We start from the raw sequence: 16,998 nt of genomic DNA, 5'->3' as shown, positions 1-16,998 counted from the left end.
AGCTTCTTCATCTCCCAGTAACTAATGCAACCATACATCCTTTTTAATCCGCTTAGTGTATTCATCTCTTGGTATCCCTCCACGATTTTTACCCTCCACAAAGCCCTCCAATACTAAATTGGTGATCCTTTGATGCCTCAGGACATGTCCTACCAACCGATCCCTTCTTCTAGTCAAGTTGTGCTACAAGCTTCTTTTCTCCCCAATCCTATTCAATAGCTCTTCATTAGTTATGTGATCTACCAATCTAATCTTCAGCATTCTTCTGTAACACCACATTTCGAAAGTTTCTTTTCTCTTCTTGTCCAAACTAGTTATCGCCCATGTTTCACTTCCATACATGCCCACACTCCATACAAAAACTTTCAGAAATGACTTCCTGGCACTTAAATCTATATTCGATGTTAACAAATTTCTCTTCTACAGAAACGCTTTCCTTCCCATTGCCAGTCTACATTTTATATCCTCTCTACTTCGACCATCGTCAGTTATTTTACTCCCCAAATAGCAAATCTCCTTCACTACTTTAAGTGTCTCATTTCCTAATTTAATTCCCTCAGCATCACCCGACTTAATTCGTCTACATTCCACTATCCTCGTTTTGCTTCTGTTGATGTTCATCTTATATCCTCCTTTCAAGACACTATCTATTCCGTTCAACTGCTCTTCCAAGTCCTTTGCTGTCTCTGACAGAATTACAATGTCATCGGCGAACCTCAAAGTTTTTGTTACTTCTCCATGGATTTTAATACCTCACCGAATTTTCCTTTTGTTCCTTTCACTGCTTGCTCGATATCAAGATTAAATAACATTGGGGAGAGGCTACAACCCTGTGTCACTCCCTTCCCAACCGTTGCTTCCCTTCATGTCCCTCAACTCTTATAACTGCCATCTGGTTTCTGTAGAAATTGTAAATAGCCTTTCTCTCCCTGTATTTTACCCCTGCCACCTTCAGAATTTGAAAGAGAGTATTCCACTCAACATTGTCAAACGCTTTCTCTAAGTCTACAAATGCTAGAAACGTAAGTTTGCCTATCCTTAATCTAGCTTCTAATATAAGTCGTAGGGTCAGTATTCCCTCACGTGTGGCAATATTTCTACGGAATCCAAACTGATCTTCCAGGAGGTCGGCTTCAACTAGTTTTTCCATTCGTCTGTGAAGAATTCGCGTTAGTATTTTGCAGCTGTGACTTATTAAACTGATAGTTTGGTAATTTTCACATCTGTCAACACCTGCTTTCTTTGGGACTGGAATTATTAAATTCTTCTTGAAGTCTAAAGGTATTTCGCCTGTCTCATATGTCTTGCTGAACAGATGGTAGAGTTTCGTCAGGACTGGCTCCCCCAAGGCCGTCAGTAGTTCTAATGGTATGGTGTCTACTCCTGGTGCCTTGTTTCGTCTTAGCTCTTTCAGTGCTCTGTCAGACTCTTCAGCCAGTATCGTATCTCCCTTTTCATCTTCGTCTACATCCTCTTCCATTTCCATAATATTCTCCTCAAGTACATCGCACTTGTATAGACCCTCTATATACTCTTTCCACTTCTCTGCTTTCCCTTCTTGCATAGAACAGGGTTTCTATCTGAGCTGTTGATACTCATACAAGTGGTTCTCTTATCTCCAAAGGTCTCTTTAATTTTCCTAGTGAGATAAGCCTCTGCATCCTTACATTTGTCCTCTAGCCATCCCTGCTTAGCCATTTTGCACTTCCTGTCAATCTCATTTTTGAGACGTTTGTATTCCTTTTTGCCTGCTTCATTTCTGCATTTTTATATTTCCTCCTTTCATCAATTAAATTCAATATTTCTTCTGTTACCCAAGGATTTCTACTAGCCCTCGTCTTTTTACCTACATGGTCCTCTGCTGCCTTCACTACTTCATCACTCAAAGCTACCTATTTTCTTCTACTGTATTTCTTTCCCCCATTCCTGTCAATTGTTCTCTTATGATCTCCCTGAAACTCTGTACAACCACTGGTTCTTTCAGTTTATCCAGGTCCCATATCCTTAAATTCCCACCTTTTTGCAGTTTCTTCAGTTTTAATCTACTGTTCATAACCAATAGATTGTGGTCAGAGTCCACATCTGCCCTGGAAATGTCTTACAATTTAAGACCTGGTTCCTAAATCTCAGTCATACCCTTACATAATCTATCTGAAACATGTCAGTATCTCCAGGGTTCTTCCATGTTTACAACCTTCTTTCATGATTCTTGAACCAAGTAGTAGCTATGTTGTGCTCATTGCAAAATTCTACCAAGCAGCTTCCTCTTTCATTTCTTAGCCCTTACATCTCTACTTACATGTGCTGAAAGCTTATACCCACAGACAGTTTTACGAACGAAGAATGCAATAGGGAAGCTTGTGTTGCATACAAGAATGGTAATTTCTAATTATTAAATGTGTGATTTTATTCGACAATGGAGACCGAAAATTGAGGACTATTCGCACACCTTAGAGAGTACTGTATTACTATAATTCCTCACCACTCTTCTTACAACGAACGTCCGGTAAGAAAACCGGAACTAAATTAGTGAAATATAGTCACTGGAAATAAACATTCAAAACGAGTAAATTTATTAAATTTTCTAAAGTACAATTCCATCGTTTCGAATATGAATGGTTGTTATAATTCATTTCGTTTGGAAGTTTCTTCTTAACTTTCTGAGTTCCTGTTATTGCAGCTCTTCTCGTTCACAACATTGCTGACGTAACGTAATCTCGTTCGCTCTCTCGACAATATGGAAACGAAAAAAATGGTTCAAATGGCTCTGAGCACTATGAGACTCAACTGCTGTGGTCATTAGTCCCCTAGAACTTACAACTACTTAAACCTAACTAACCTAAGGACATCACACACATCCATGCCCGAGGCAGGATTCGAACCTGCAACCGTAGCAGTCGCACGGTTCCGGACTGCGCGCCTAGAACCGCGAGACCACCGCGGTCGGCAATATGGAAACGAGTAGACTACGTGGCACCATTCGATTTCCCCGACTACCTGTCTTCCAATCCATAACAATCCACAGTAACACGATAATACCAAGATAATCCACAAGCACTCATCAGTTTCTTTAACACGAAACCCACCCATGTGTGACCAACAGGGAAATAGAGCAATATCGCACCTCTGTATATCAGCACATAACAGGAACATCTCTGAAAGTTTTGGGAGAAAGGAAATATGCCGTACTGGTTAAACCATTAACTCCCAAAAGTGACGAGCGGGATTCTGACCCCGTTTTCATAACACTTTTCCATAGTTTCGCTGAATAGAATAATTTGAAGACAACTGCATGTTTCGAAAGTAGCCGACCGAATTCCTTTACCATCCTACCTGTTTCAATACTTATTTCAATGAATATTTACGTAGTCGTTGACGACAATTTTCTCTCCTCTTGTTTTCGTTTTACTCGTACATTGTCTACTACAGAGTAAAAGCTGTAACTGCTTCTGGAATGTAGCTAATATTTTATTTTCGTACGCAAACTGCTTGCTAAGAAAAATAAATTCCCGACAGAACGCTACATGAATCTGAAACAGGTAGCACAATTTCTGGAGGTAGTCTACGGAACACTTTGTACAAAACTAATAATCTGTAACTCAATCACCAGTTCTATTTTATCTCGAATAACACGAGGACAAGACAATATCTTGAGGACACAGGAAGTGTTTTAATCTGCAAGAAAAGTTGATATGCTTGCCGATAGAAATTGTACTTACGTTGAGCGTCTTCAGCATCTCCACATCTTGCAGGTACTGATGGTAAGAATCGCAGGCGACGTCACCGGTATCGCCTGCAATGATAAGTTCCGGGTGGTTGTGGAACATGTAGTCCTGAATGCTCTCTCCCTTGCCTGTACAGAGATGCAAGAACGTCACAATAAATAGTATAAACTATTAACTATTGTCATCGAAATATATTATTGATTTGGACAAGCAACAGTAGGGAACGAACTGAACGCACATGTTATTACACTCCTGGAAATGGAAAAAAGAACACATTGACACCGGTGTGTCAGACCCACCATACTTGCTCCGGACATTGCGAGAGGGCTGTACAAGCAATGATCACACGCACGGCACAGCTGACACACCAGGAACCGCGGTGTTGGCCGTCGAATGGCGCTAGCTGCGCAGCATTTGTGCACCGCCGCCGTCAGTGTCAGCCAGTTTGCCGTGGCATACGGAGCTCCATCGCAGTCTTTAACACTGGTAGCATGCCGCGACAGTGTGGACGTGAACCGTATGTGCAGTTGACGGACTTTGAGCGAGGGCGTATAGTGGGCATGCGGGTGGCCGGGTGGACGTGCCGCAGAATTGCTCAACACGTGGGGCGTGAGGTCTCCACAGTACATCGATGTTGTCGCCAGTGGTCGGCGGAAGGTGCACGTGCCCGTCGACCTGGGACCGGAGCGCAGCGACGCACGGATGCACGCCAAGACCGTAGGATCCTACGCAGTGCTGTAGGGGACTGCACCGCCATTTCCCAGCAAATTAGGGACACTGTTGCTCCTGGGGTATCGGCGAGGACCATTCGCAACCGTCTCCATGAAGCTGGGCTACGGTCTCGCACACCGTTAGGCCGTCTTCCGCTCACGCCCCAACATCGTGCAGCCCGCCTCCAGTGGTGTCGCGATAGGCGTGAATGGAGGGACGAATGGAGACGTGTCGTGTTGAGCGATGAGAGTCGCTTCTGCCTTGGTGCCAATGATGGTCGTATGCGTGTTTGGCGCTGTGCAGGTGAGCGCCACAATCAGGACTGCATACGACCGAGGCACACACGGCCAACACCCGGCATCATGGTGGGAGCAATCTCCTACATTGGCCGTACACCTCTGGTGATCGTCGAGGGGACACTGAATAGTGCACGGTACATCCAAACCATCATCGAACCCATCGTTCTACCATTCCTAGACCGGGAAGGGAACTTGCTGTTCCAACAGGACAATGCACGTCCGCATGTATCCCGTGCCACCCAACGTGCTCTAGAAGGTGTAAGTCAACTACCCTGGTCAGCAACATCTCCGGATCTGTCCCCCATTGAGCATGTTTGGGACTGGATGAAGCGTCGTCTCACGTGGTCTGCACGTCCAGCACGAACGCTGGTCCAACTGAGGCGCCAGGTGGAAATGGCATGGCAAGCCGTTCCACAGGAATACATCCAGCATCTCTACGATCGTCTCCATGGGAGAATAGCAGCCTGCATTGCTGCGAAAGGTGGATATACACTGTACTAGTGCCGACATTGTGCATGCTCTGTTGCCTGTGTCTATGTGCCTGTGGTTCTGTCAGTGTGATCATGTGATGTATCTGACCCCAGGAATGTGTCAATAAAGTTTCCCCTTCCCGGGACAATGAATTCACGGTATTCTTATTTCAATTTCCAGGAGTGTATAAACGCTAAACATAACGACACGTTTTCAAATAGATAGTTTTCTTTTCCCCTTTGTTAATTTGCCGAGGAATACACCTAATGCTTCTAAACCCACGATCTTCATTCCAGGCTCCTTCGACCTGATACGCGGCTGTTGCAGCTCTAAACATGAAGTCATCCGGGAATTGGTTGGTGGCATTCTGTGCAGAAGCAACGGCCAGCACAGCCGTGAAGGTGATCAGCAGCCTCATCGTTGGGAGTGTCCAGAGCCTTTGCACGACCAGCTGCAGGCTGTACGTATATACAGTATATAGTGTAATTAGGATATAATATCGTAAGTTGTTTGTAAATCCGGAAATAGATAAAATCAGTTAATTTTCTTTTATCGTCCGTTAATCAGCTGGTTTCTACAGGGATGGTGCCTGTTCTTACCGATATTACCGAAAATGTGCCGAAGTATCTTGTTGATCATTACACAGTGATATCAGCAGATGCTTTCTTATCAGTTACGTTTAATGTATTCTCGTCTGAATAATTCGGGAGTTAGATCATTAGCAATGCTGATCCTGAGAAAGAGAAAGGTCGTGGCTCATTACCTGGAAGCAAATGACTCGTCACTCAGCTAAATAATAATTCCAAATTTAAAAAGGCAATAACTGTTTATGCTTTTGTAAAAATTGTATCCGTCAACAAAATTCTACGAACAGGCAATTTCCTAATAAATAAGGAATAATTATGTTTCATAAATTGAGCACTTGTGCAGTAATACGTCAATTGTAACATTCTCTAACAAAGAATGTTAAATCCACACGTATTAGAAAAACGGATCTATGAAGAGTAGTCCAATGAAAACCTGACACCCGCCACAACCGGCTCATGGAATAGACTGATAGGCGTAATCGTGTAAGAGATTATGCTGTCCAACGGTATTCCTAGGATTTTTGACTTTATGGAACGTCGCAGCTTCTGAAAAATGTCTTAATAGCTCTGTGCATTGAGTGTGGTTCTTCGCTTGTGCAGAGGACCCCTGCAGTCCATAACGCTCGTCTGAACCCTGCCAATTGGACGAAAGCATGCTTCAGCCGTTTTCTTGGGAGAGACTGCAACGTCCACCGTACAGCCCGCACCTTTCATCGTGTGCTGTTCACATCTTTGTCGATCTCAAGAAGACAAGAGTGACCATTGGTTTCAGCTGGACGAGGTAGCGCAACAGTGGGTGTGGTTGTAGAACCGTCGGTGGCCGACGGCGTTCCAAGAAACAACACCTGATCGTTTCGCCCCCCCCCCCCCCCCCAGTGCCAAAAAAAGCCTTAACGCATGTGGTAATAAGTTTTGAATGGGACCGTTCCACAATACCGTTGTGATTCGTGTTTGATTTTCCGTTGACTGCCCCTTGTATGTATACGTAAGTGTACCTCCAGTGGTATAGGGCACAGCGGACAGGCAATATCGTTATATATCATGTCCATAACCGTGCACGATCGCTCTGCGTCAACACTATGAACGGCACGTGGACCTCTGCCCACGCCAGTCTGACGGGCATCCCAATAGCTGAAGTAGTACGATGCTCTATTCAGCCACCGGTTTCTGCAGATCACATTTCACGAGCACTCACCGACGTCAGGGAGTCCTTCATTGATCTCAGCTAGTTATTTAAGAGCTGAACTTACGTCGACACGGATACCCAGCACAGAAGACTATTGTCGCGTTTACCACCAACAACACCCATCAATCGGTCACATACCGGCGCCCCGAAATTGGCTGTAACGTGGTGTGGTGAGCAGTACTAGTGCCTTTTCTGCCTGAGGCTGTCGGCACACGGACCGTACTGTCGTACGTCAACGTTGAGTGTGCTGACTTCAACGCGCTGCTGAACGCTCATAAACGATGTGACATGTGCAGACGGTACTTGGGCCCCAGCGTGGTATACGCCATTACATCGCAGTCCAGGGGCAGTTGCGGGATGTTCCTAGTTCGTAAATCACACAGTTTACAAAAGGGCGAGCGTAAAATTTGCATGCCAGTTCTGTGAAACGCTCTTTTCCTCCATTTTCCATGTGCCAGTCACATTGTTCCATATGTAATATACGCAAATAAAAGCATGTACATTTTTTAAAACGAAAGGGAAAGTACAACGTCCAATCAGTAAGAACACAGGGTTATAAAAGTTCCATTACAAACAGTGAGATACAAATTTGCAGTAGTTCTCCTCATAAGATAAACATTATTCTATCATTCAGACATTTTAGTAAAACCCGAAGGTCATTCTTACTTGATCACTGTTCTTACGCACTTGCAGAATCTTTGCAACATGTGAATTACAAACGTATAAAGATATTTTGATCCGTTTACTTTTACAAATAGCGCAAGCCGTCCTATACGTTAAGCTACTCATACAAACACACCCCTCCAAAGAAGGTGAACTTGTATTTACATAACATCAAATATTATAGTATATACCTATATTAGACTAACGATGAAGCATCTCAACCCTTAAAAAACGGGAAAGTTAAGGAAAAAAACAACTTTTTGGCGTGGCGGGACGCGAACCACCGCCACACCATACATCCACTTCTACTTCTTCCCATATAATTTTGTTCGTTGTTGAGCGTTGAGTTTGAGCGCTGCGAGCGTCACATGACATCCGTTCAAGTTCGTTGTTAAACCTTTCACTCAGTTTTTTTTATTTTATTTTTTTTATTACAGAGACCAACCAGCTCTCGGACCGAACACGCTAAGCTACTGTGCCAGCTAATTTGCAACGAATATGATGTTTCTCATTATTTTATTGCAACGAATCATACAGTCATCGAGTTTTCAACCGATTCTCAATTAACTGGTGCTCAGAAAGGCTTACATCGTATAGCCTTGAAATGAATGCCAATATGGGGCCTCAGAATTCCGTGCTGAAGGGAGATGGCGTACAAGTAACGTAGGTGGCGTTGTGCCATTTCATTGGTAAACGATCAGAATATCTGATATGCTAGATATTGTTCTGCACTTTCGGAAAGACTCCCGAACGCGCTATTCCACGCTGCGACGTCAGAAGATCGGCACGCTCAACGCTGAACGTACGAATGCACGGTCCGTGTTCCGACGGCTTAAGGCAGTGAGTGCGTTGAGGTAAGTGGCTACGAACGAGATGTTCGCTCGTAGTCTGACGGAATATCCCCTGTGTCCGATATGTTCAGCTGATGGTTCGGATGGACGCTGCCTGGCGTGTGACTCGAACGGCGGCTGCTGGCTGCTCACGCAGCATATGCTGGCGTTGCTCTTCTGGCGATTGCCGGAGTTTGCTGTGCCTGACGACATGTTGCGTCCCGACACAGTACATTTTCCACGTACCAGGATGAATGCTGTTACGTGGTGATAACGCATGGCTCTTTACCTCATATTCCCTGATGCACTGGAGATCACAACCAACTTCTATTCCCTACTGATGATGACACATGCGGCTTTCAGCCGACGCCCGGAGTACAGAACGCATTTCACTAATTGTGGACCCTCCTGGTCACTGGTCGTTCTGGGTATGAAACGCGGTTACTAAAAGTGATTTTGGAGCATATTGATCCCCTACGGACAGAATAGGGGGCAAAACCTACCAACAGACGAGAAGATTATAAAATTAATAAATAATAAAATAAAATAAAATATTGGTTATTGTATATGTATGATAGTGATTGGTTGTAATTAATATTTGCTTATCTGGAACGCGGACGTTTAATTATTTGGTATCAGACGCTTGACGATGGCTTTTTCTTAAATGCAATGTTATTCGTAGTTGACCGTGAAATAAGACTCAAATAATCGGACTTCGCATTTAAATCGTTTCCAAACTCTGGTGCGGTATGTGCGGACTCAAAATCTCAATATTTCAATAATTTGCCAGCCATGTCAATACGTCGTACAGAAGTGACTGTCTACTAAACATAAAATGTTTACACAGTTAGTTAAATAAGATATATTCAACGAATAAGCTCACAGTTAAATAATACAACTTACTTTCATAAATATAGAATCTTTACAGGGTCGAGTGCTTAGTGACACTGCAACTCGCAGTGTTCTTATATGTTCTTATATAACAACATATATGGCGGTGTGCCAGTTAATAAAATATACGTGCTTCCCGCACCAGTTATTATACATGACCTACTTCTTCTTAATGAAACATAAGAGTGTTGTAAATGTATTTTGTTTTATCAGCGGCATAGCACTGCAGTTCTGTGCCATACGCTTTATTTATTTGTCAGAGATTAATTATTTAATTAAGATTTCGCGTTTCCGAGGAAACTCACACACGGCATGCAAATGTGCCTTTATAAGGTAGTAAAGGAGTTTAGCATTTGGGGAGCAAAATATCTGACGATGGTCGAAGTAGAGAGGATATAAAATATAGACTGGAAATGAGAAGTAAAGCGTTTCTGAAGAAGAAAAATTTGTTAACATCGAGTATAGATTTAAGTGTCAGGAAGTCATTTCTGAAAGTATTTGTATGGAGTGTAGCCATGTATGGAAGTGAAACGTGGACGATAAATAGGCTGGACAAGAAGAGAATAGAAGCTTTCGAAATGTGGTGCTACAGAAGAATGCTGAAGATTAGATGTGTAGATCACATAAGTAATGAGGAGGTTTTGAATAGAATTGGGGAGAAAAGAAGCTTGTGGCACAACTTGAGTAGAAGAAGGGATCGGTTAGTAGGACATGTTCAGAGACATCGAGGGATCACGAATTTAGTATTGGAGGGCAGCGTGGAGGGTAAAAATCGTAGAGGGAGACCAAGAGATGAATACACTAAGCAGATTCAGAAGGATGTAGGCTGCAGTAGGTACTGGGAGATGAAGAAGCTTGCACAGGAGAGAGTAGAAAGGAGAGCTGCATCAAACCAGTCTCAGGACTGAAGACCACAACAACAACAACAACACGATGGCTCGGACGCTCGTTAAGGCCGTCGTAGGGTGTTTTGTAAATAAATAAATCTGCTTAATTCTGCCCCTGAATCCAGACCACGCTGCGTGGGTGTTGACCATTGTCCTATCCGTCGTCCTGCTTTCGCTGTGGTTCCTTGGCTCTAGAAAGTGCAGCGTGATTGATTAGTAATCCCAAAGTCCTCGGTCCTGGTTTCACTGCAAAAAGTTTTTGCAAAAATTATTAGCAATGGAGGCCGAAGACTTCCTCCATAAGAAGTCACACTCATTCTGTCAAAGGCCTTGTCAGAGAGGGCGGAGGACTGGACACTGGATCAGGGCCACCCCCCCACCCCCACCCCGCACTTGGAATGGGAACCTGCCCCTAAGAAACAAATTATCAACAGCATTAGGATACAGAACGCAATGAAAACCACTCCATTTAATACACATAACTTGTATCCACAGTGCATATGACCTACAATCGAAAAAGTGTTGTGATGATCGCTGAATTGGCGATAGATTCTGGACTAGTCCCCGATTCGGATCTCCTGGAGACGACTGCGACCATGAGAAAAAGACTGAATACCTAAAAAAATGGATAACGTTATAAGAGTTGGGGCACTGATTAGCAGAAGTTTGAACGTGATGGGGAAGCTAAAACATCTGAAAAGGAAAATGCTAAGGCTCAATCTAGATATAGTAGACGACGGTGAAGTGAAGTGGAAAGAAGGCAAGGATTTATGGTCAAAAAACAATAAGGTAACATGAGCCGTATCAGAAAACGGTACAACGGTAATAGGATTCTTTATGAATAGGAAGGTAGGACAAAGACTGAGTTACTATGAACAGTTTAGTGACAGGGTTGTTCTCACCAGAATCGACTGGAATCTAAATCAGACAACAGTAATTTAGTTATCCATTCTGACGTCGCAAGCAGAGGATGAAGAGACAGAGAGCGTATATGAGGGTACTGAATGGGTAAGTCAGTATTTAAAGCGACACGATAATCTAATTTTTACGAAGGGCTCGATTGTGGTTGTAAGGGAAGAAGTAGAAGAAAATGTTACGGGAGAATGTAGGCTTGGTAGTCGGAACGACAATAAATTTTAGATAGTAATAGCGGATACTTTGTTCTAGAATCACAAGAGGAGGAGATATACTTCGAAAATACAGAGACTCCGATATCAGATACTGGATTGTATGGCGTACCCAGTAACAGATATAAATTCAGGTCACTATTTAGCAGTAATGTAGAGTAGGCACAAGGTAATGAGAGTAGTAGGGATGAATCAATGGACCTTCTCTGAGGCTACAGAAACTGCGATAACGAAAAGCTCAGAAGGAACTTTAGTGGAATAGTTATCTCTTAAAAGGACAGTCACAGAACTTGTAGAGAAAAACATAGGTACATAATAGGTAACTACGAAGAATCCATGGGTAAGGGAAGAATTACTTCAGCTAATAGAAAAAAGAAGGAATTTCAGGATTTCAGAAATACAAGTCAGGTGAAACGGCTGCATGAAAAATGTGATAGTCAGAAGGAGTGATTCAGTGACTCAGAATGTAGAAAAGTCAAAGCAACCTTCGGTGAATCTAAAAACAAGGGTAGTAACATTAAGAATGCGGTGGGAACTCTGCTGTTAAATCAGAGAACAAGCGGGCTGCTTCAATGAGTATGTTGAGGGGTCTCTACGAGGGGAAAAACTTGTCTGGTGACGTGATAGAAGAAGAAACAGCAGTCGATAGGGAAGAGGTAGGAGAATCAGTATTAGAATCAGAATTTATATGAACTTTGGAAGCCTTAAAATGAAATAACGCAGAAGCTATAGATAACATTACATCGGAGCTTCTAAAATCACTGGGGAGAGTGACAACAAAATGATTATACACCCTCATGTGTAGAATGAACAACATCCTTCACATGCTTCCCAGAATTGCAAGGATAGGGAAGTGCGAGAATTATCGCACAGCTAGCTTAAAAACTCATACATCCAAGTTGCTGACAAGACTGATATAGAGAGGAAAGTGAATGGATGGAGTCAATGCGTAACTCCCATTTCGTTACTCAGAAGGACTTAACCGTAATAATGGCTGACAAACCCGGCATTGCCTTGACATACATCTTGCCAGTTTTCTATTAGAAACTACAATATAAAATGTAGTGAGTTTGTAGTGCAAGAATAAAAAGATTGATTTCCATGTTTTTGTGAATACACCTCTGAAATTATGAACGAGTCGTACAAAGAAATATGCACAATGTACAAATGTGTAGGTACTGTATCCCTGAGAATTTCTGTAAGATTGGTGCAGCTGCTTCGCGCGTAAACAACGTGATTTTGTAAATGTCTCTACGGCAAGGACTCTTCATAGGTCTTCATAGCCAGTGCATTATGACTACCAACCCACCATCGACGTTAACCCGTCCAGCCAATAGCAGCATGACTGCTAGTCATGCACACGCACGGTGTATCCAGTATCAGTGAATGCGTTGTCCATGTGTAGAATGGGGCCGTCCGGGGTGGACGATCTGTTGTAGGCGTTACAGTCTGAAACCACGCGTCCGCTACGGTCACAGGTTCGAATCCTGCCTCGGGCATGGGTGTGTGATGTCCTTATGATGGTTAGGTTTAAGTAGTTCTAAGTTCTAGGGGGCTGGTGACCTCAGAAGTTAAGTTCCATAGTGCCTAGAGCCATTTGAACCATTTTGTTGTAGAATGGGGAAGGCGTGCGATGTATGAGCGAGGGCAGATTGTCGTGGCCCGAAAACACGGCCCAAGGTTTTCGGAAGCTGCAAGATTTTGGGGTGTTCGAAGAGTGATATAGCGAGTGTCTTCAACACGCGAAACCGAGGTGAAACATTTTCCAGACGTCGTGGGACTGGACAGCCACTCATCATTAAAGATGTCGGGCGCCTTAGTGTGGAAGACCAATAACAGAGGTCATTCGGCGAACTATGGTGGAACTAACATCAGACTTTCATACTGGGAAAAGAACAAGCGTGTCTGAAATCACAGTGCAGCGAACATTCTTAGCGATGGACCTACGCAGCCGACGAATCAAGCATGTGTCAATGTGAACTTCACGAACGACATCGGCAACCGTGACTGAAACTGTCACATGACCATCGATACTCGACGCTGGATAAGTTACAGAGTGCTGCATGGCCTCCTTTATGGTCCCAATGGGAGGGCACGAAACTGGCGTCTTCCAGGGGAACAACTCCTTGACACCTATAATGCGGGAAGGGACAAACTGGTGGTGGCTCCACTATTTTCTGGGGAACATTAAAGTTGTCATCCATGGGCTCAGTGGAGCTCGTGCAAGGCACCATGACGGCCAAGGTGTATCGTACACTGGTTGCAGACGACGTACACACCTTCATAACGATCATGTTTCCCGAAGGCAGTGGTAATTTAGAAAACGATAATGCGCCATGTCACATGGCCAGGATTGTGACAGAGTGGTTCGAGGCACACAGTGGCGAGTTCCAGTTGATGTGCTGGTCCACAAAATCGCCAGATCTGAAGTCGATCGAACACATCTGGGATGTGATAGAACCAGGTGTCAGAGCGCATTGCCCCCTCCGAGCAACACAAGGTGAGTCACCTAACATTGCCGCTGGATGTATTTCGTAAACCACATCAAATACTGACGAATCTATTCCACAGAGCGAACGTGAGGAGAGGGGCTAGTGTAACTGGTTAATACAAACCATACAAAAATGCACGGAAGTATGTTTTTTAACACAAACTACGTTTTTTTAAAATGGAACCCCGTTAGTTTTGTTAGCATATCTGAACATATAAACAAATACGTAATCAGTGTCGTTTGTTGCATTGTAAAATGTTAATTACATCCGGAGATATTGTTACCTAAAGTTGACGCTTGAGTACCACACCTCCGCTGTTCGAGCGTGTGTATCGGAGAGCACCGAATTACGTAGGATTCCAAAGAGAACGGTGATGGACCTTAGGTACAGAAGAGACTGGAACAGCACATTACGTCCACATGCTAACACCTTTTTATTGGTCTTTTTCACTAACGCACATGTACATTACCATGAGGGGTGAGGTACACGTACACACGTGGTTTCCGTTTTCAATTACGGAGTGGAATAGAGTGTGTCCCGACATGTCGGTCCAATAGATGTTCAATGTGGTGGCCATCATTTGCTGCACACAATTGCAATCTCTGGCGTAATGAATGTCGTACAAGCCGCAATACATCTGGTGTAATGTCGCCGCAGGCTGCCGCAATACGGTGTTTCATATTCTCTGGGGTTGTAGGCACATCACGATACACATTCTCCTTTAACGTACCCCACAGAAAGAAGTCTAGAGGTGTAAGATCAGGAGAACGGACTGGCCAATTCATGCGTGCTCCACGTCCTATGAAACACCCGTCGAACATACTGTCAAGGGTCAGCCTAGTGTTAATTGCGGAATGTGCTGGTGCACCATCATGCTGATACCACATACGTCGACCCGTTTCCAGTGGGACATTTTCGAGCAACGTTGACAGATCATTCTGTAGAGACGCGATGTACGTTGCAGCTGTCTGTTACAACACACAACTGAACGTTGGAGGTTTCAAGCGTCAACTTTAGGTTACAATACCTCTGGATGTAATTAACATTTTACAATAGAACAAACTGCACTGATTACGTATTTGTTTGTAAATTCAGATGTGCTAACGAAACTAACGTGGTTCCATTTAAAAAACGTAGGTTTGTGTTAAAAAACATACTTCCGTGCATTTTTGTATGGTTTGTATTAAACAGTTATACTAGCCCCTCTCCTCACGTTCGGTCTGTGGAATCGGTTCGTCAGTATTTGATGTGGTTTACGAAATATATCCAGCGGTAACGTTAGGTGACTAACCCTGTATATGAGAATAATGTGTCTGGCGTGTGCAGAACTGGTGTAACTTCCTCCAGCGACCTACTAAGGCCTAATTGCTTCCATGCCACGACAGATCGCTATTGTTGTCCGCGCCGTACCAGATATTAGGTATGTAGTCATAATGTTCAGACTGATCAGTGTATATGTCGTCTTTTGTAGTCAATAGCGTCACTGGTCGAAACCGTATCGACTGCAAAACGATATACACTGATCTGCCGAAACATTATGTCCACCTTCTTCATATGATGTTAGCACACACTTGGACTGCATTAGAGCACTTAGAACACGGATTAGTCGAAGTTTTCGGAATAATTTGCGGCACCAGGTGTCAAACCATAAGCGACGTAATTCCATAATATGGGCTGTTGCTGGTGGGCTACCTGCGGCCTGGCGGTGTCCCAGATGTGCCGAACAGGTTCAAATCAGGGGATTTTGTTGAAAAAGATACAAACGTGAGTTCGCTACCATGCTCCTAAGGCATACCTTCTGGCATTGTGACACTGACAGGGCTCCTCAAGGAAGATGTCATCCTGGGCATGAAGGGATCCATGATGTCTCTAAGACCGTTCACGTAGCCCTCATTGGTCATGATGTCTTCGATTGCTACCACAGGTCTCATGCAAGCCTAGGGGAATTCTCCTCAATGCACAAGGCTTCTCCCACCGGGCTGCATCCATTTCGGGTAGCTGTCCGCCTGGATGACTGTTATCCAGCCATCGAATTCGCGAAACAAGAAAGAGCATTCATCCGACCAACAGACTCTTCTGATGATCCACGGTTCAATCTGGAGTAATTTTTCCCTGATTTCGTAACTGAATGAGTTGTTGGATCAATATAGTAACACGCTAGTGTCTTTCATTGCGGGGCTCCATGTTCAACAGCGTGCATCGAACAGTGCGTTCCGAAACACTTGTGCCTGCACCAGAATTGTGATCAGAGCTGCCAAAAATCCCGCCTGTCCTTCTCTACAGAGTGGGAAAATCTACGACTTCCACTTTGTGTGATGAGAAGCGGATGTTCAACACGTTGTGGCCTACTCGTTGTTTCTCCAGTCAGTGATCCCTTCAGTGCAGACGCACAAGGTCTAGTTCTTACAGGAATTGACGGCATCCTGTGTGTAATGAGGGTAATGAGCACGGCACTACATCAGTAGAGTGTGGTTTATGTTGAAACTTAGGAACTGAATGGAGGTGTTCTAGAGTAGCCCATGCGGTTATAGTGACTAACGTGTCTGGATGGTGCAGTGTTGAGGGCATGTGCCAAGAGAACGGGAGACCTGGATTCCGTTCTGAAACTAGCATCAATTTTCAACTTTTCAGTTTGATGTAAATCAATGCCCACTGGCAGCTAATGTCTATAATTCCTCTGTCTTGCGGTCATACTGTTTGGTGCATCTTTATATACTGATATGGATCGTAACGGTCTCTGCTGGTACGATAAAATTTGTATGCTTGTTCTATTCTTCTACCACTACTGACCGCGAAATTGTGGCACTCAGTGGAAAAAGAGCACTTCTGGAAGAAAGTCTTTTCATTCTGCGACAATCCACTTACGTCGGCTGTCCATGGGCCGTTTTGTTTCCTCGAACTAAGAAATACATCTAGAAAGAGATGGAAAAATGCTACTGAGCGACAGAATTAGGGAAAGTGAACGATAAATTTTGTATAAATCATTTAAAAATATAAAAAAGAGTATAATAATCCCAATTCGAAAGAAAGGAGGTGCTGACAGGTGTGAAAATTACCGAAGTTTCAGTTTAATAAGTAACATCTGCAAAACGCTGACACGAATTCCTTACAGAAGAATGGAAAAATTCG

The 16,998-nt window shown here is 43.8% G+C and overlaps 1 protein-coding gene across 1 annotated transcript in view; it reads right to left on the bottom strand.

Moving 5' to 3' along the window:
* Window positions 1-3,742, bottom strand: part of LOC126281989 (myrosinase 1-like) — a 118,661-nt gene extending 114,919 nt beyond the window's left edge. The window contains exon 1 of the mRNA XM_049981375.1: window positions 3,720-3,742. Coding sequence (XP_049837332.1) covers window positions 3,720-3,737 — 18 coding nt within the window. The 5' untranslated portion in view covers window positions 3,738-3,742. The remainder of the gene's footprint in view (window positions 1-3,719) is intronic.
* Window positions 3,743-16,998: the final 13,256 nt, after the last annotated feature.

The sequence above is a fragment of the Schistocerca gregaria genome, chromosome 7, assembly GCF_023897955.1.
Source record: "Schistocerca gregaria isolate iqSchGreg1 chromosome 7, iqSchGreg1.2, whole genome shotgun sequence".
NCBI lineage: Eukaryota > Metazoa > Arthropoda > Insecta > Orthoptera > Acrididae > Schistocerca > Schistocerca gregaria.
Note: the sequence above shows the minus strand (reverse complement) of the source record. Positions and strands in the feature narration are given on the sequence as shown.